Source organism: Ambystoma mexicanum, chromosome 2q (genome assembly GCF_040938575.1).
Source record: "Ambystoma mexicanum isolate Mex_15411 chromosome 2q, UKY_AmexF1_1, whole genome shotgun sequence".
NCBI classification, from domain to species: domain Eukaryota; kingdom Metazoa; phylum Chordata; class Amphibia; order Caudata; family Ambystomatidae; genus Ambystoma; species Ambystoma mexicanum.
In genome coordinates this window covers 1,427,714,223-1,427,735,203 of record NC_090924.1, presented here as the reverse complement: position 1 = coordinate 1,427,735,203, position 20,981 = coordinate 1,427,714,223, and the positions used below count along the sequence as shown (strand labels likewise).

The window sequence follows — 20,981 nt, the reverse complement described above, 5'->3', positions numbered from 1 at the left end:
GCATGATAGATGAGTGGAGACAATGGGACTCATTACGAGTCACCCGGTATGGAAATAACGGTGGCAGTAAACCCGCTGCCACCGTTGTTTCCATTCCGGGTGATGTTGAGTCCTGCAGGCGGAGGTGTCATTCCCGCTAGGTCTGACCTGGCGGGTTTAACACCGGCGGACGTGGAAACACCGGAACCATCACGAGATGGTGCCGGTGTTTCCATGGTCCCCATTCCAATTGAGTCCTATGGCACTCAATGGGAATGGGGATTTACCGGATTCCACCTCCGGAATTCCCAGAACACTGGGGTCGTAATGCCCTGGTAATTCCGGGAATCACGGAGGCGGAATGGTAATAAGAGTCCGGCCGTAACCGAGCCGGAAAAACCGGCAGGTTACCGCCAGACTCGTAATGATGCCCAATGTCCTGGCATTGTGGACGAATGGAGACAATACATAGTCATGATGAATGCAATGGTATAGGGATGATGGACGGGTGAAGGGAAGCTTTAGGTGTGATAAGTGGTTGAAGAGACGTCCCATGGGTCCTCTTCTGGACATGATGCATGGGTAATCCAAGGTATAGACATGAAGATGTGTAAGTGAGGGTATGGATATTGTTGTGGATGTGTGAGTGAAGGTATAGGTGGATCTTAGGATGTGACAGTGTATGTATAGGCAGAGCCGTGCATGTGTGAAGGAAGTTATAGGAAGTGTTGTGGATGTTTAAGTGAGGGTATTGGCAGAGCTGTGGCTGTGTAGGTGAAGATGTAGCCAGAGTTGTGAATGTGTGACTGAAGGTATGGATATTGTTGTGGATGTGTGAGTGAAGGTATAGATGGAGCTGAGGATGTGCGAGTGTAGGTATAGGCAGAGTTGTGGATGTGTGAAGGAAGCTATAGGACGACAGGTGGATGTTTAAGTCAGTGTATTGGAAGTGCTGTGGATGTATGAGTGAAGGGACAGGCAGAGCTGTGGATGTGTGAAAGAAGCTATAGGAAGAGTTGTGGATGTTTAAGTCAGGGTATTGGAAGTGCTATTGTGTGTATGAGTGAAGGTACAGGCAGTGTTGTGGATGTGTGAGTGAAGGTACAGGCAGTGTTGTGGATGTGTGAGTGAATGTGTGGGTGCAGCTGAGGATGTGTAAGTGGCTGTGTAGGCAGAGTTGTGGGTGTGTGAGTGAAGGTATGGTTAGTGTTGTGGATGTGTGAGTGAAGGTATAGGTGGAGCTGAGGATGTGTGAGTGGCTGTGTAGTTGTGGATGTGGGAATTGGAGGTATGGGTACGCTTGATGGACGATAGAAGAGCGCGGGCAGCATATGCATCTTATCTGTGCCGCCTCTTTGGCTCATATGGGAATAGGCAGATGAAGAATTGAAGTCCTTCTGATAGGGAGTTGAAGTTATGCCATCATTATGTGTGTGAACATGTTGCTCATATTTTTCTTTTTAAAATGACACTTTGATGCTCTCATTTTTGTATTGGGGCATAGAGCACGTAGAGCAATTCTAGGGTTTAAGTCGTTCTTACCCGCCATAACTTGGGGAATTGAGCCCGCGTTCACTGCTGCTCACATACTCCTTCACAAACAGGGGGCCCTTGGATCTGAAAGATACAAAATCAACAGGATGGTTTACAACATGTTCTGTAGACATGAGCGCACACGTGAAACATACAGATTGGAAAGGAGAACAGGCTCTCCAGGAGCGCCCTCGCGCTCTTCCAGAAGGTGCAGATCTGAACGGGAGCACTGGGCGGGCCTTAAGGTCATGCAAAGCTTCTCACCCGGGACTGAACGGCTCCGAGTCGCTGCGTTCAGTCTCTAGATAGCGCTCGCCGCTGCCCTGCCTGGTGCTGGTGTACGTGGTGGTGGTGGTAGTGGTCCTTTCACTGGAGTTCAAGATCGACCTGAACAGGAAGAAGAAGGCGCATCACTTCCTGTACATTTCAATCAGCCGAGGAAAGGTCAACAAGGACAAGAGAAAGTGCACAACAAAACCAGACTCCAAAACTATGCCAATTTAGGAGGCAGAATATCTACCAAAACCTTTACAATGGATGTCCTTCCACAATTCTGAAGGCCTTCTTCCCATTGGCTAAGAAATGTGACACTATTGGTGATTATCCTAGAAAGATAGAGTGTGATAGACAATCCAGTGATAAAGAGTGATAGATGTCTAGATAAGAACGTATTGGCATGTTTGCCAACCTGGAACAGCTGCATTAGCATTAACATGAAACTGAAGACATATATTGATGTATTTGTAAAAAAGAGGTTATATTTGAGCGTCCCAGTATATTTGCTTTTGTGATGCAAAGTGGCGGTGTTATGCTGGAGACAGCACAATCGAGATGTCCTTGCAGGTTGTTGCTTTCGTGATGCAAAGTGGCGGTGTTATGCTGGAGACAGCACAATCGAGATGTCCTTGCAGGTTGTTGTTTGGAAGAACAGCTGGAATGTCCTATTGAGAACTAGCCAGCCCTCTTCGGACACTATCAGATGGATCAATTGGCCGCCACACGAATGCCATATTTCTTTAACTGGGACTGCCTGGTATATAAGGCCCTAATTCCCAGCCTGGCAGGCCTCTAAACAGTAGCCAAGACCAACTGATTTTGACTTTCCTTGGCATTAGCAACACAAACACAGAACCAGGCCTCTAGAATATTCTTATTTCCTATATACTTCTGTTTGAATTAATTTTGTGTTTTTTTTTTGTTATTTTAATTACATTTTAGATTTGTTAATTTAAGAAATTGTGGTATAAACTGTGCTTTTATTATTGTTTTCAAGTAATAGTGTTTTATTTGTTAGACATTTTCATCTTCAGTATTGCAGGAGCCCTTCAGGACAATGTTTGTGCCTCATTAAGTATGTTTAATAAAATTAATAATTAAATTAACATAAGCATAAAGATGCTTATGACCGAGAGTTGCACACGAGGAAAACGCAACTTTGCACAAACATGAAACATGTATCCCATCTGACTTGGGAGCTTAGATCATCCAAGATGCAACACAAGAATTGGCTAAAGTCTCACAAGGACTGGATCTTGCAGCAAGATGCGGAAGCTATGATAGATGCTTTAGCCACTAAGAACACAGCTCAAATATGGGGTGTGCTGAACTGTCTCAATCATGATACTCAAACATCCCTCCAGATTAACCATATCCAAGAGAAGGTTTTGCGCCAATATTATCAGATAGCCAAACTAAGCACTTCCAGAGTTCCAGGTCCTGATGGATTAACTAATATAATGCTGAAGGCATATCCGGAAGATTGGGCAAAGATTCTTTTTAAGATCTTTTCAGATGTAATTTCCCTGAAACACATTCCGCAGACCTGGACCAAGTCAATCATAATTCCCATTTTTAAGAACGGTAATTGCGAGCAGCCTGAAAATTATCAACCGATCGCGTTGTTAGACGTCCCAAGTAATGTTGCTCGATTGATATTGAGAGATTTCTTTCGGTGGATGACCATTGAACGCCTACATGATCCATTCCAGACAGGTTTTGTTTCGGGGATTGGCACGCCATCAATTTTTTTCACTATTTCTGTGATTAAAATCCATGAACAATGAACTAACCAACCGTTCTATATGGCCTTTGTCGATTTCAAAATGGCCTTTGACTCAGTGTCAAGAGAGATGTTGTTTAGTAAAATGGCTAAGGCAGCACGCCCCTCCCACATCCAAGCTCTGGTGTCACAACTGCATTCGAACACTCAATATGAATTTGCTTATATTTGGATGGCAGACTGTCTGAACCTGTTAATACTTATAGAGCCCTCAAACAGGGCTGTATCCTGGCCTCGGCCTTGTTTAATTTTTTTATTACAGATATTGGCTCACATCTTACAAAAACTATATTTGATCCTCCCAAGCTTGACTTACACCCAGTACCCTGGCTTCTATATGCAGACGATTTAATTATTTTTTCCAAAACCCCCAAGAGGTCTAAAAAATCTTTTAACAGCTCTTGAAGAACATGAAGTCAAAAATCAGCTCACAATATATTTATAGAAAACTAAGGTTATGATTTGTGCCTCTAACTATCAGATTAAATGCTCATATGCATGGAAACTCCATGGTTCTCACCTGAAAGTGGATAACAAAATTCGATATGTGGGCCTCGATACGAACAATCATCCCTCAGATCTCCCACACCACTTGAAGCTGAAGCAGAAGGTTCGGACAGCAGTCAGCCACGCTTGCATCATACATACAAAATGCGGCAGCTTTTCCTGCGAGCCTCTGATAACGGTGCCTAGCATTACGTACGGCGCGGAGACCAGAGCTTGGAAAGGTGCGCCCGTCTGGACAAAGCTACAGGGTCGCTTCTGGAGGCAAGTGCTGTCCTTGCCAGCCGGTCAACCCATGTATATAGTTAGAAACAAATTAGGCCTCCTTTAATTAAATATCTTGTGTTTTTGAAAATGTACACATTGTATAGGAAATGCTTGATGGCTTTGGCTACGGAATCTCTCACTTATGCTCTGGCCGCCGATTTGGAAACTACTAAAGATCACCTGATGGTAACGTGGAACAAACACATTGTTGAAATCATGCAAGATGCAGATATTTCAAATTCACTTCAAATTTCTAATCCTGGTCGTGCAAAGCAAAAGCTGTCGCTCTATGATTGGATTCAAACACGACAGCAATGCATATCATACCAAAACCTCGAACAGGGACCACGGTCGGACTGGCACAAGAAATAGGCCCGGTCACCCACAAAAAAGTGGCCCTCCCCTCGCCTCACGACCTTTGACCTCTGATGACATCACTGGAAGTCCCGGGAGGATAGCTCAGTGGCAACATGCTCGCCTTGGAAGAAAGGAGACACGAAGCAACACAGGTTCGATCCCTGGATCCGCGCTTAGAAACCTCTGGGTATTTAAGCGCGTTATGAATATACAACTAAGACAACAACAAAAAATGCGGTAACAGCACCTCGATGCCCCCGGGCTGTGTGAGCGCTTTAAAAATACAAATGAATAAATAAAATAAATTTGACCCCACCCGAAGGTGACATCCCGGAAAGCGATGAAACACGACCTTTCACCCCTCGACAAAACAGGAAGTGTCATCAAATAGCATTGTACCTAAGTACACTAAATTACTGTGAATCCAAGCAGACGTCAAGGCCAAATGGTAATATGTTATAGTATAGCACTTAAACTTTAGCTCTTTTTTATAGAACAAGTATGCATACAATATCACTCAACCTGTGTTGGTACTAATTTATCGACCTAAGAAGGCTTTTTGAAGAAGAACAAAAGGAAACCTGGAGAGAAAAAAATTGATTCGACCATCCCAGGGATACTTAAAGATAAAGAAAAGTCATGAATGTGAGCCCTATCTCTTGACATTTCTGGGTTCTTTGTACGGGAATTTGTTCTTTTGTTTTTGTTTGAACTTGTGGCCAACAAGAGAAGTCCTAGGTAAATGGTCAGCCATTCCAAGAACTGCCAGATCATGAGGATTCTGTAATGCTCCAGAAGAACCTGAGACACTTAAACATCTCGAGAAGTCCTAGGTAAATGGTCAGGCATTACAAAAACTGCCAGTTCATGAGGATTCTGCAATGCTCCAGAAGAACCTGAGACACTTAAACATATCGAGAAGTCCTAGGTAAATGGTCAGCCATTCCAAGAACTGCCAGGTCATGAGGATTCTGCAATGCTCCAGAAGAACCTGAGACACTTAAACATCTCAAGAAGTCCTAGGTAAATGGTCAGGCATTCCAAGAACTGCCAGATCATGAGGATTCTGCAATGTTCCAGAAGTACTCGAGGCACTTAGACATCTCGAGAAGTCCTAGGTAAATGGTCAGGCATTCCAAGAACTGCCAGATCATGAGGATTCTGCAATGCTCCAGAAGAACCTGAGGCACTTAAACATCTCGGGGAGTCCTAGGTAAATGGTCAGGCATTCCAAGAACTGCCAGATCATGAGGATTCTGCAATGCTCCAGAAGAACCTGAGTCACTTAAACATCTTGAGGAGTCCTAGGTAAATGGACAGGCAATCCAAGAACTGCCAGATCACGAGGATTCTGCAATGCTCCAGAAGAACCTGAGGCACTTAAACATCTCCTAGTAAATTGCCCCACATTGGTGTCAAAAAGAAAAATGTTCTGGTAATCTGAGTTTCAAAACTGTAAAAATCAAACTTGGCCTCATCACGAGTTGGGTGCTATCCCTGCCGGTATTACCGTTGGGGCTATTAGTGTTAACAACAAACCCCCTGGAACTATTAACACCGGATCACGGGTTTGGCAGAACAGTAAGTTCCCATTCCCCATTGGGCCCCTTGAGAATTCCCCCCAACGGGGAATGTTCAGCACAATTACCGAAAATCGTCAAAATCGCTGCGGATTTGCCCCCAGCTCAGAGGTGGGGGTAAATCCTGCCAAACCTGTGATTTGACGGACCCTTAAATGTGGGGGTGACAGCATTTCTGCCGCATTTAAGGGTTACCGCCAAACTTGTGATGAGGCCCAAGGTGTTTACTGGAGAACGAGCTTGTGTTAGTATTGCAGCCATGAAATTTGTACTGTCCTTGGAGCTTGCGTGACCTTAGGCTCTATGGACCATTAGATATCTAGTTGTACTAGAACACTCACACTATGATGATGATAAGGCCCTAAAATTAGAGATAATTACTATTTTAACCTTTTTATCTTAATGCAATATATTTTTAATTTGAAATGTTATCATTATAGTGTTATAAAGAAAGGCATTTTAATAATTTAGCTTTGACATATCTCCAATATGTGATTGTGTTTACCTCAGTAAGTGTGCATGCTTATTTAAGTATCTGTTAATGATGACTGTAATTTGTTCAAGTTTATTTCAAAACGTGTTTATGTTCAACACAATGCAATCATGTTTACAATAATGTCTAAATATATTGAAAGGTGGATCTTTCAACTATAACAGTACAAACCATTATTAAATATACAACGTTAACATACAAACCTAAAAACTGAAAAGCTGTGATATTGTCAAAGCATAAGTTGCACATTACCCCTCTTTTCTCTTCATTTGTATGTAGTTATTATATAGCATGATATAGCTCTTTTCTCTTCAATGTGTCTGTGTTTCTAAGCTGACTCTCACCCCAAGACCAAAAAGCAATAATCCAAGAGTAACATTTGAGTAATATTCCTTTAGCAGAAACCCCCCAGGATATTGTGGCATTGATTTCCAAGTTGTGCGGCAAGAAAAAGTATATTTTGTGGCACAAACATGCAAATCTTGCCGCATTTATGCTTAAGTAAAATAGTTTCGGCTAGTAATAAACTTAACAAATGACATTCCCAATGTCCTTATTGCCCTACTGGAATGAGAATAGTCTCTCACAGAGCACGTTCGTTCATAAGAATCATGGGTGCTGTCTGGAGTTTTGGCGGAGGGGTACTCTAGGCACTGGATAGCAGGAATGTACCTTGTTTTGTCGATTAGACGAATTATAAGAAGTGGAAGATGTCTAAAATACTATGGGGGTAATTCATAGAATTCAGCGCACAAGTGGCGCACGCGGCTGGCGCACAGTGTGTGCGTGCGAATCCTTGCGCCAGCCGCGTGCGCTAAAGTCCATTTCCGCACACAGCGTATTCATGGATTCCAGCCACCAAAACCAGCCGTGGCGCACAGTGGCGCAGCGACCCTGCAGCAGCGCCAGTTACGCCCCCAAGAACGCCTCTCGCGCAGGGAAAAGCCATCAATATACCCAATCCAGCGCAAAGGGCTGCGCTAACCCTGGACCAGCACAGCAAGCAGGCTACGTGTATCACTGGGGTGCGCGGGAAGTACCTCACGCGATTGGTCCCATGCGAGCAGGGTACGCGTATTTCAGGGGTGCGCGGGAAGTTCCACACGCGATTTCATCATGTACGTGTACTTCAGGGGTGCGCGGGAATTTCCACACGCGATTGTGCCCGTGCGAGCAGGGTACGCGTATCTCAGGGGTGCGCAGGAAGTTCCACACGTGATTCCATCAGGGTACGTGTATTTCGGGGTGCGCGTGAAGTTCCACACGCGATATCAGCAGGGTACATGTATTTCAGGGTGCAGGGGAAGTTACACACGCGATTTCCGCAGGGTACGTGTATTTCAGTGGTGCGCGTGAAGTTCCACACGCGATATCAGCAGGGTACGTGTATTTCAGGGTGCAGGGGAAGTTACACACGCGATTCCATCAGGGTACGTGTATTTCAGGGTGCGGGGGAAGTTTCACACGCAAAATCAGCAGGGTATGTGTATTCCAGGGGTGCGCGGGAAGTTCCACACGCGATTCCATCAGGGTACGTGTATTTCAGGGTGCAGGGGAAGTTACACACGCGATTTCAGCAGGGTACGTGTAATTCAGGGGTGCGCGGGAATTTCCGCACGCGATTGGGCCCGTGCGAGCAGGGTATGCGTATCTCAGGGGTGCGCGGGAAGTTCCACACGCGATTCCATCAGGGTACGTGTACTCCGGGGTGCGCGTGAAGTTCCACACGCGATATAAGCAGGGTACGTGTATTTCAGGGTGCAGGGGAAGTTACACACGCGATTCCATCAGGGTACATGTATTTCTGGGTGCGGGGGAAGTTTCACACGCGAAATCAGCAGAGTACGTGTATTCCAGGTGTGCGCAGGAAGTTCCACACGCGATTCCATCAGGGTACGTGTATTTCAGGGTGCAGGGGAAGTTACACACGCGATTTCAGCAGGGTACGTGTATTTCAGGGGTGAGCGGGAATTTCCACACGCGATTGGGCCCGTGCGAGCAGGGTACGCGTATCTCAGGGGTGCGCGGGAAGTTCCACACGCGATATCAGCAGGGTACGTGTATTTCAGGGTGCAGGGGAAGTTACACACGCGATTCCATCAGGGTACATGTATTTCCGGGTGCGGGGGAAGTTACACACGCGATTCCATCAGGGTATGTGTATTTCGGGGTGCGGGGGAAGTTTCACACGCGAAATCAGCATGGTACGTGTATTCCAGGGGTGCGCGGGAAGTTCCACACGCGATATCAGCAGGGTACGTGTATTTCAGGGTGCAGGGAAGTTACACACGCGATTCCATCAGGGTACGTGTATTTCAGGGTGCGGGGGAAGTTTCACACGCGAAATCAGCAGGGTACGTGTATTCCAGGGGTGCGCGGGAAGTTCCACACGTGAATTGCACGTGTGGGCCCTCCCAGGTGTTCCCTCTACACCCTCCACGGCCCCTGCAGGTGGCCCACACCACAGGGGCCTACCCTGCACATGTCCTGCAGGCACCCCATCCACCATGGCCATGCCCCCCAGCCAACCCACATGTCAACTTGCACTACTGCCCACCAACGCATGTCCCCCTGCACCCCCAGCCACCAGGGGCACCCTCCACAGGCCCCCACCCATGTCTCCCACCACCCCCAACCCCCAACAGTGCAGGGGCACCCTCCACCAGGCCCCCACCCAGGTCTCCCACCACCCCCACCCCCCAGCAGTGCAGGGGCACCCACCACCAGGCCCCCACCCATGTCTCCCACCACCCCCACCCCCCAGCCACCAGGGGCAGCCTCCACCAGGCCCCCACCCATGTCTACCACCACCCCCACCCCCAGCAGTGCAGGGGCACCCACCACCAGGCCCCCACCCATGTCTCCCACCACCCCCACTCCCAAGCACTGTGGGGCACCTGTCAGCAGGCCCCCACCCATGTCCAACTCATGTTCCCCACCACCCCCACCCCCCCAGCACTGTGGGGCACCTGCCAGCAGGCCCCCACCCATGTCCAACTCATGTTCCCCACCACCCCCACCCCCCAGCACTGTGGGGCACCTGCCAGCAGGCCCCCACCCATGTCCAACTCATGTTCCCCACCACCCCCACCCCCCAGCACTGTGGGGCACCTGCCAGCAGGCCCCCACTCATGTCCAACTCATGTACCCGTGCACCCCCACCCCCCAGCACTGTGGGGCACCTGCCAGCAGGCCCCCACTCATGTCCAACTCATGTACCCCTGCACCCCCACACCCCCAGCACTGTGGGGCACCTGCCAGCAGGCCCCCACCCATGTGCAACTCATGTACCCCAGCCAACATGTCATCACAATCTAGATCCCTGGTCCCTATGGTCAGCCTCCAAATGCAAAACACCCACCCGAGTATTGCATCCACCCACTCATAATTTGCAATTACATCACAGAACACCAATTGCAAGTTCCGAAACAAACACATTTCCCTCACATACACCCAATGGGTGTCAGTGAATCTCAAAACACATATCATGAAATGCATGAAACCAATGAGATACCACACATTGAAGTTCACCAAAAATAATATGTATAAAAGGAAACATCAATAGAATAAAAAATGAAGAAACAGAAACGTGAATGTACAAAAATGAAAAGAAGCATGTCCGTCAAAAAAAGCAAAACCAAAAATAAAAATCCAAAGTAATGTCCAAAGTCAATGTCCACAAAACAAAATCCAATGGGAAATAAAAAAGAAAGCCATTGCTCCATGGTTAAGAATAGAAAAAAAAATACAATCCAACTGTCAACTATGTACATGGGAACAATCCAGGGTCCATTATCCCAACAAAATAAAGGAAACCTATCTAACTACACTAATAAAATAAACTATATACAAAAATGTGGCCAATGTCCGAAAGGTCCAAATAAAATAAAAACAAAAATGAAACCTAACACTACCTAGAAACTATGTACAAGGGCAGCGGGCTAGTTTCACGGCTCACTTGTGGATGTTCCGGGCCAGGGCATCATCGAACTCCTCCTCAATGTCCCGGAGGCGGTCCTCCTCCATGGCCCCGAGGGTCCGTAGGGCCGTCAACGTCTCCACCTCCAAACCCCTGCGGATTGCCTCGAGGCACTCGGCCCGCCTCAGGGCCCTCCGCATGGAGTTCTCCGCCCTGACCATTATGAGCCGTGCCTCTTCCGCCCGCTGCCGCTCCGCATCTATGGCGTGGCCCAACCGCTGCCACACGGAAGACACTCTCTGTCCTGGGTCCTCCTGCCCTCCGGCCGATGCCTGCCCCTCCGATGTCGAAGGCCCCGAGCCTTCATGGCTCCCACCACGTTGCTGCTGCTGCTGTGCCTCTGCCCGTGCACTGCCTCCTGCTGCCTGCACATCCTCCGCCGGCTGGGGTGCAGTCGTAGATGTGGCCACCCCTGCTGGACGTCCGACTCCCGACTGTGGCAGGGATACCTCCTCCACCAGCCTGGCCACACCGTCAGAGGCAGCTCCACAGGGCACCCAGGTGACTGATGGGTGGGAAGATGGCACAGAGGACGACTGGCACGTAGGGGGTCCAGTTGAGGAGGGGGTCGGAGCAAGCCCCATCAGACGGAGGAATCCAGCCTGGGTGACCTGTCCCAGCAGGCTGACGTGGTCAACGAGCCATTCGAGATGACGTGCAGTCTCTCCATGAAAAGACTGCAGGTCACCTCGCATGGCCCGTTGACGCAAAGCCACACCAGCCAGGACAGGCTCAACCCGGACCTGGATAGCCACGTCCGCAGGCAGAGGAAGGCCAGTTGACATGAGCTCATCCCCTGCCTGAAAACGGGTCTGGAAGTAGGCATCCCTGCTGGTGCAAGATGATGCAGGGACAGGATCGGGGACAGGATTGCACACAGGCACCTCCGCGGTGGCCTGTGCTGCCTCCTGTCCCTGGTCCTGCAATGCACCACTAGCACCAGTGGGATACCCACCTCCAGACCCCGTCTCTGGTGCTTGCACGGCCTCCTCCTCCACCAAACCCCCCACCAACCTGGATGACTCCGTGCCATCTTCCCCTGTTGGGCCCTGTGGGGTCCCAGCTGCCCCTTCTGCTGCCGAGGAGTCCAACTCCAACCTCTGCCTCTTGGACCTCCCCCCGGCAGCTGCGGCCTGGGACGCGGCACTGGACTCCTCACTCCCCGATGAGATGACAACCTGGGAGGGGAACCGGGCCTTGCGTCTCCGGCTGGCGGTGGGATCCCCGCCGCTGTGCTCCACAGCACCTTCTCCGCCCTCTTCATCAGTTGACGCTGCAGACAGGGAGAAACAAAACACAGGCATCAGGGCACTGTACAATGGACACATACACACATGACAGTTGTACATGAGTGGCATTGGCAAACCTCAGACATGTCATCACAATCCCCAACACGCATGTCATCACAACTCGCACACATGAGCCATACCACAGCCATATCGCAACTGCCACCACCATCCATACACATACAACAGCATGAGCAGCCAAAGGTGAGCCATACATCACATGCAACACAGGAAGTGCACCACACATGTACACACACCACCACACTTGCATGCATGTGTACACCTCTGCCAAGTGTCGCACTGTTCAGACGGGCATCAATGTCACATCTGCCAATCAGGCTTCCACATACCGCTGTCACATGCATCCATGTTGCATCACTGTTTCACCCTTGTCAAATACACACACATGCACATGTACACAGTGCTGATACATGCAGCCGAAAACAACATACATGCGTGACATCACGGACATGTCTACTTACATACACATTCATCCAAACATGTGTGCCCATACAACTGCATTTGGCATGCAAGCCTACACACACAAGCACCATCCATGTCTCACACATTACAGCCCTCGCATGCGTCAGCCCCACGGCCCTGTACACCCCCACCCATACTCGACCCCATACAAACAGATGTGCAACCTGCACACTACTGAATAATCACCACACGCACTGCTCACAATCAAGATGCATGTACACTCACCGCTCGACTCCAGACGGGTCTGCTTCTCAAGGACCTGGACGTGGAGCGCTGGGGATATGCGTTCCAGGACCCTCATCTGTTCTTTCGACAAGTGGCCCCGGCGCCCCTTGGCATCCGCTGCCTTCAAGAGGCACCGGGTCTTGTTCAGGGTCCTGGACCTGAAGTCCTCCCAGCGCTTCCTGACATGTTGTAAGTCGCGGACTGCCACCCCCTCCGCGTTGATGGCAGTCACAATGTCAGTCCAGAGCCGAGTCCGTCCTTCCTTGTCGGCGCGGGAACTTCCGAAGAGGGCATCATACTGCCCCAGGACTTGCTCCACCAGGAACACCAACTTCGGTGGCACTGAAGCTGGTGCCCCTCTGCCTCTCTGGCCGGGGGTTGTCAGTGGTCACAGATGGTGTTTGCCCCGACATGACAACCCCAGAGGCAGGAGTGGGTGGGCAACTGGGTCCTGGGGCTGGGCTGTGGAGCGATGGAATCCCAGTCGGGAGTCTTCGGTTCCAGCAGGGGTGGTCACAGCAACAGCACCCCTGGCTGATGTGCAGGCAGCAAATGGCAGTGCACGTGGGCAGCAGGCAGTCAGGCAGCAGCAGATGGCAGGTGGGAGCGTGCTCGGGGTTCTGGGGGGCAGTAGTTCGGCCTTCTGGGCAGGAGCATGGTCTTCCGTGTGTTTTCGCGTGGCCAGCTTGATACGGAGTGATTTGGCACGTGAAAATCCTGCACGTCAGCGTGAAAATCGAGGAAAGGCCATTAGCGCGTAAGCGCGTCAGCACGCGTACGCGATTTCATTGGACCAAAGGCCCTTACAGCGTAAGTGCATCTGTGACGTTTTGCGCACGGGCGTTGCCCTGGCAGGGCTTGGAGATCCCGCATGCCTTTACACTGCTCTGTACGTGCTTTTCGTGCGGTGCGTGTGTTTTCCATCCGTTGGGGTTCACACGCTATTACTTCACAGCGGGTGTTGGCTACGCGTTCTTCTACACGCAAGGCAGACTGTGAGTGGTACCCCGCTCCCCCAGGCCTGATCGACTTTTTCACGCGAACCCCTGAAATACACGTAGCCCGCTCCCCCAGGCCCGATCGCGTGAAAAAGTTCACGCGAACCCCTGAAATACACGTAGCCCGCTCCCCCAGGCCCTGAAATACACATAGCCTGCTCCCCCAGACCCGATCGCGTGAAAAAGTTCACGCAAACCCCTGAAATACACGTAGCCCGCTCCCCCAGGCCCGATCGCGTGAAAAAGTTCACGCGAACCCCTGAAATACATGTAGCCCGCTCCCCCAGGCCCGATCGCGTGAGAAACTTCACGCGAACCCCTGAAATACACGTAGCCCGCTCCCCCAGGCCCGATCGCGTGAAAAAGTTCACGCGAACCCCTGAAATACACGTAGCCCGCTCCTCCAGGCCCGATCGCGTGAAAAAGTTCACGCGAACCCCTGATATACACGTAGCCCGCTCCCCCAGGCCCGATCGCGTGAGAAACTTCACGCGAACCCCTGATATACACGTAGCCCGCTGCCCCAGGCCCGATCGCGTGAGAAACTTCACGCGAACCCCTGAAATACACGTAGCCCGCTCGCACAGGCCCAATTGCTGTATGTTGCCACTTTTGTAATGCGCAGGGACGCTACCGCCTGCCTTCGTGTGGCGGACGTGTTTCGGCTTGTGCGTGTCTTTGGCTGTGCGTGGCTTTGCCCTATTCGATTCCATGAATATGTGTGGTTCGAATGCGTGTGGGCGTTCCGTCTGCTTCCCTGCAGTACATCCCCAGTTACGCCCTTATTTTCGCGCGTTGTTCCCCATTCCGTGCGATACGCCCCCTGTCCCGCCCACTTTCTGGTGTATGCGCCGAGGTTGTGCGCTTTCACTGTGCGCGTCGCGCACGCCTTTCGGGATGTTGCAGTGACTTGTGCGCCATGCACGGGTTTGGCGCACACCCCGGGGTGTGCACGCGCAGGGACCTTCATAAATCGCACGCGTGCGCGTGCGCCTGTTTTTTTCCGCTTGCGCCTGCTTGCGCATAGATTTTCGGCGCACGTTTGTTCCATGAATCGGCCCCTATATGTTGTGCCTCTTTACTGGGAATTCAAAAATATTGTGGCACATGTGAGATCTGTTGAGCTATTTTGTGGTGTGTGCAAAATCGCGGTAAACTGGATGGTCGTTAAAGTAGTGGTCCCCGCTGCAGATTCAAGATAATAAAGGAATTAATCAGTGGCAAAAAGTGGTTTTACCTCCTGGCTGATGGAATTAGAACACAGACAGGATCCCAATGACATGCTGTTGGGCCTATCCAAGCAATGTATATGATTTGTGAAATGTAGTACATACAATAAGTGTAAACAAAGTCAACACCACCTCCAACCCTTATTTCTGCACTCAGTTTTGCAAACATGTAAATGCACGCTTGGCAGACATCATTTACAATGGCTGGCTATGGGATCCACCTGCATTTAGTAGCACATTTCACAGGAATGCATTGGTTTTAATGCTAGCACAGAAATGCCATACTGGCGTAAAACCAGGCGGTTCAGGAACGCATGGAGGAAACGTTAATCTCATTCCGCACCCCGACTCCACCTTCACATTTAATACAAATCCCCCAGAGAGCAGGAGTAAGGGCTGAGCGCCTGCACGGCTTGGTTTTACGTCTTACTTTTACACTTTGTGGGAAGTACATTGCAGTCCATAATAGCTCATGGGGCAACAGGCGAGCCTCTCATCATGGCCTTTGCCTCATTCGTAAACAGTGGTGTGGCGTTGCCGAGACAGGTTCATTACACACTTAATGCTCATTTGTTCATCTTTTGGGTTAAGCATGGTCTTACTGTAGCATTAATCCCATACCTGTCCCAATGTGTGTGTCCAAAGGCAGGACCTCAAGCACACTTAATATGTTTGTTATTGGACCTCTATGTGCCTACAATGGCACGTCACTTGTATTGTGCGCATAATCATTCCCCCGTTTGCCCATCAGACTATGACGCCCCACTCGGTACTCAAAGCCTAGGGGAGATTTCCAATACTCGGCAAATATTATTTCAACATTTTACCACTAGAAAATCGATAATTGAAAAATGGGTTATTATCACCCTATAATAAGCTATTGTGAACAGATATTTTATTCCAACCTGATTTGTTTTATTATCAAAAACATGTTTTCCCTATTTTATTTTTACAAGTAACCTTGCACGGTTATTAACATTTGAGAATGACTTTTTTGCCTTCCTACACGGAATTTTTCGTAGATGAGGCGTCGGCCACCCTTTATGTCGTTCGGTTTTTTCAAACACACTGAGCAAAAGGGGTTCTTCCATGCCTCAGCAACAGACTCAACCAACCAGGGATTTCCATCTTCATTCAACGACAAGATGACGCGGCGAGGTCTCCCAACGTCACCCTTAGGAGAACTTACCTTGTTACTCCTTGGTGTCAGTAATCATGTCCCCAGTGAATTAATTGTGCCATTTGTTAATCCTGCCCCTAAGCACTGTTACTAGCATGGGCAGTAACCATGTCACCAGCACACTGATGTTGTGCTAGTAATTATGCACACACCACACTGTTTCTCCAACACGCCTTTATAATGGCAGGAGGCCCACACACCTGCCATGTTAGGGTATCTGATGTGAATGTCATACTCGAAGCACTCAGAGCCTGTGACCATAGTCCTATTTCAATTTTTATGGCTATATTTACTTCCATAATCTAGAGTTGTTGCACCTGTCTGGGTCCTAGTGCTAGGATGTTTAGGCTAGTCATGTCCATAAAATAGGTTTGGAGGCTGTAATCTTACCCCACACACACTGTAAAAAGGCCTCAGCAGGTCTCACTTGTTTATTCTACTTTAGGGCTCAATGCTGCTCTTCATGCCAGATCTGCACTATAAAGATGCCATTTTTCTCACCAGCACAGTGGTCATAGGGTGCTGCGGCTTGGCCGAGATTGAGCATATTGTGCCCCTGAGCATAGTGAACCCAGACTGCACTGTGTGAAGTAAACTGATTGGCATATCTCCAATATGAGATGAGATAGGAGACGAGCAGGAGTATGAAATGGGGTAACGTGGATGTGCAAATGGGGAGAAGCTTTGGGAATGAGTGGGGGAGTAATACGGCTTTCAGGGAGACGGAGGTAGGCCACTGAGATTTGGCGGGTTCTGAAGCTTGGCCCTGGACCACAGCGGTGTAAACTGCACACCACAGAATCTCCCTTGAGCAGTGCAATGGAGCTCTCCCAGGTCTCCAAGATCCTCTGCAGGCTTCATACACTCGGCCTAGTCTTTGTACCTTGTGGAGGTGGATTCTGTGTTGTCCAGGTATTCTGAAGTTGTGTGTCGGGGCTCACTGCTGCTGACCCTCGTGGTAGTGTAGCTGCTCTCTCTGGGCTGTGAGGTGGCTCTGCCGGGAGAAGAAATCATAGTTAGTATCACCCTCATTATAGTTCACTCACCAAACCAGACACATATAACTCAGTGTAACAATCTTGGTATCGTGAAAGTCTGTTGAGTCTGGCCACATAATAACTCTTGTCATGTTTGCTTTATCCTTGATGCCAAGTAATAAATGCCTTGCCATATTAAGAAAGTATATGCAGACTGGTACTATTAGCAATGTAAGTATGCTTGTACTTTTTTAATGTTGCATGGCATTTTTTACTTTTATCAAGGGTAAAGAGAAAATATGTTGTTTTTAGCCACACTAATAACACTTGTCATGTTTGCTTTAACCTTCAGGTACAATACTGTGCACCAAGGGAGGAGCGCACATGATTCTCAATTAAATATAGGCCAGTCTCTCCACATAATAACACTATGAGCATGTTTGCTTTGCCCTTGATGAACAATAAATCCCCCCCTGTCCCTCAGTGTGTGTAAGCTATTAGCACAATAATGAGAGGCGGTGGGGACAGACTTCTGATGTCCCCCTACGTCCTCTAATTACGTGTTACATTTCTTGCAGAGCCCACAGGGCTCATCATACAAACAAAACAAAAGAAATGCGTAGCTAGGGGACGTGCTCCCACTCAGAGGCAGGCAGCACAGTCCCCCTTGAAAATAAAGCAAAGGGCTGGATAATGCTGCCCCCCACTAAGGCGAGGGGGCGGCACACCCCCCTATTGGGTCAAGCTGCCACTGCACTCAAGGTCCAGGAAACTGTCTTCAAATCAAGCACATTATGTTGCTGTGTCACTGAGCAAGTAGTGGCGCGTCTTCAAGTCCATCCATCATTTAACTGTTTCACAGGGATCCCCTCACATCATGGATCACATTCATTCCGTCACCAGGCGCTGCCACAAGGGATGACCCCAGGGCGGGGAACACAATGCTCCATTTCTAGTCAATTTAATGTTGGGGCTCTCACCCTGTAGCCCCGCAGAGGAGATGCCCATCAATGCCAGTGGCCATTCACAGAACTCTTGACTCCAATTGCAACCCCCACCACCCTCCCATTCCTGTGATGCAGTCACCTACCTGTTCTGTGGAAGGAATGCAAGTTTGCCCCCCTGGAACGCGGGCAGACTAAGACCACAACCTCATGTCCTGCCATCCAGCAAAAAGCGGGCAACCATCTGCCACTACCAACCTGAGCTGGATTCATTCATATAACCCAATGGTAAAAGCGACACTCACACTGGGCACAGCTGTTCCCCAAACTCCACATTCATTCCATCTCACCCACTGTTTCCAGGGAGACCTGGACATCCCGACTGGATATCCTCTCTCGACACCTCTGTTTCGGCCTCTGGAGAAAACATAGCGCATAGCAACCGTGAAAGCCCCCCGGATGAGAGATCGTTATGCTGCTTCTTACCTGGTACTGGTGTAGGAATCTGTCCTGAAGGAGTCTGTGTCCTGTGGGCTCTCGTGGCGGGACTCTCTGGTGATGGTGGTGGTCCTGCTTCCATCCCCTGGATCTCTGCTGTATCTGGAGATGAAGTAGAACTACTGGGTCAAATCACCCTTAAGATAATCAGGAGGTATTGCAAAGATGATGGTGAAGCTTGGAAGACGTAGGGAGAGTGTCTCGGGAGGATAGCTCAGCGGCAGCGTGCTGGCCTTCGAAGCAAGACGATACAGAACCACACAGGTTCGATCCCCAGGTCCGCGCTTAGAAACCTCTGGGTATTAAGCGCGTTGTAAATAACCTATCAATCATACAGGGAACCCAATCTCGAGCATAGGCAGAAGTCCAGAATCCAAGGGACAGAATGCTATTGCCCCGGCTCTGCAGTTCATGTTCTCGCTTCCTGACATACCACTGTCTTTCTAGATTTGAGACTAAGAAGACCAGGAAGAAGGGAGGGGCAATTACAGGAGGGAAAGCCACCTATGACTGATGCCGCTTAATTACCCCAACAACGCTGCATGGGCATATAGAAGACTGATGGGCTTGAGGACGGCCACTGGAGCTGAGCAGAGGCCGGGGTGGAATTTACCGGTCCGAGCTGACTGTGTATTCGACTGCGTTGCCTTCCCCGTTCTGAGGCGCCCCGTAGCGCGTCTCTGTGGTGCTGCTGTAAGAGGTTCTTCCAGAGTGCATGTCGGAGCTACCAAGAAACAGATGGATACCATCAGGGTCTAGCTCCAGTGCTTCCATGGAGATCAAAGGTGGTAGGCATGCACTTTCAATGTTCGGCATATTTTACAGGTAGGTAGTAATATCCCGGAGGTGATATGACATATCTTACAGAGGTCCTAACCTGGCTGAAATTTGTCTTTACCAGCTCAGAGCGACTAAGAGACTAAGCCCACAGCCCCAACTCCACCTCAATGATCATCTAATGCCACACGACCCCACCCATGATAAACGGACCATGGCCACGCTCGCGGATCGACACCGCACTAACTAGGAGTTGGGAACGCTGTGATATGACCTGTGAAATATCAGAGAACCTGAGCTACCGAGTGTGATCGGTAAAAGAGGGTTTATTCAGGATAGAACCGCCACACCTCGGACGCTGAAGGACAATTCCTCAACACACTTTGCCAAATGTTATGTTATTGTATTTGTATAGCGCCAAAGCCCTAGGGCTTCCAGGTGCTGGACTATCATCTACACACAGCGTTGATATTGAAATGCCTCTGATGGTCATCACAAAGCTGTAGATGGGCACACACCCTGCACGCAGGCCAATTTGGAGCGGTATAACTGCCCCTCAGGTAATATCAGACCAACAAGCTATCCCACGGCTACCATCAAAGATGGAACATGCTTTCTGCCCTTGAATAGTACCGATGGAGTGTCTTTACGCACAGCACAGGTGCTGGCTGTACTGATGGCCAGGAAAGAAATTATCACTGGAGTTAAGGAACCAGCAGGTGTAATGCATTGAGACTCCTTTATCATAAGTCGACTCAGTCCTGTTATGTCTAGAGTTGGCACTCGCAATCCTTGGCTTCCAATTATGGCCTAGCAGTTGAAGGAATTTTCTCATATTTTAGTGGAAAATCATTATCCCTAATGCACCAATTCTGAAAGTGAGTCAACGGTATCACACGCATATGCGACTGCTGCAAATCCAGTGGCACACATTTATTTATAATACTTCCACACCAGCAAAGTTATCGCGTGGGTTAGAGCATTCTCGCTCTAACCCACCCATCTCTTTTTCAGATCCGCCAGAGCGCCCGGAGACCATGCAAAGTGCAGCGGTGCACAGTATGCATCCCAGTAACGTAATATTTTGTATTTATTTTGTATTTGTTTATTATTTGTATCGCGCACCTAACACTGACGTAACTGGGCGCTGGAAAACCTTCAGTGTGTTACAGGCATACATTAATAAGACATCAAAAATTGGGTCGACCAAGGTTACAAGTAGGTCTGGCATTCAATAAATACAGATAGGAGCATATAAATCAAAAACGGTGAATACAAGACTCCAGAACAGGTGGCAGCAGCTGTAGTAGTAGTAGTACAGACTAGGGCATCAGATGTTAGTCTTATCAGTGAGCCAGCTCTTTACTCTGGATCTGAAAGCACAGAAGGAGGGTCCATTCTAATAGTGGGAGGCAGGGAGTTCCAATAGTTGGCAGCTTGGGTGGGGAAGCTGGCACCTCCTGCCGTTTCAGGGTTAAACCTAGGAACTGAAAGGAGGTGTGTTTGGGAGGATCTGGTGCGACGGGCAGGTTGGTATTTGGAGAACTTGTCTGACCGGTATCTCGGAGAAGATTTTGACAGACATTTGTGGGTGATTGCCAGGGCGCGAATTGTTATTCTGTCGCGCACTGGG

General features: G+C 49.3%; 1 protein-coding gene across 7 annotated transcripts in view; it reads right to left on the bottom strand.

Moving 5' to 3' along the window:
* Positions 1 to 20,981, bottom strand: part of LOC138570219 (uncharacterized) — a 464,546-nt gene that overhangs the window by 12,838 nt on the left and 430,727 nt on the right. For 5 of the 7 annotated variants that reach the window (XM_069648950.1, XM_069648949.1, XM_069648945.1 and 2 more), the window contains 5 exons: positions 19,185 to 19,295; positions 18,560 to 18,673; positions 17,036 to 17,146; positions 1,777 to 1,899; positions 1,522 to 1,596 (listed from right to left, as the gene is read on the bottom strand). In XM_069648950.1, the coding sequence (XP_069505051.1) occupies positions 1,522 to 1,596; positions 1,777 to 1,899; positions 17,036 to 17,146; positions 18,560 to 18,673; positions 19,185 to 19,295 (534 nt within the window). The remainder of the gene's footprint in view (positions 1 to 1,521; positions 1,597 to 1,776; positions 1,900 to 17,035; positions 17,147 to 18,559; positions 18,674 to 19,184; positions 19,296 to 20,981) is intronic. The other 2 variants (XM_069648948.1, XM_069648951.1) reach the window with 2 other exon arrangements.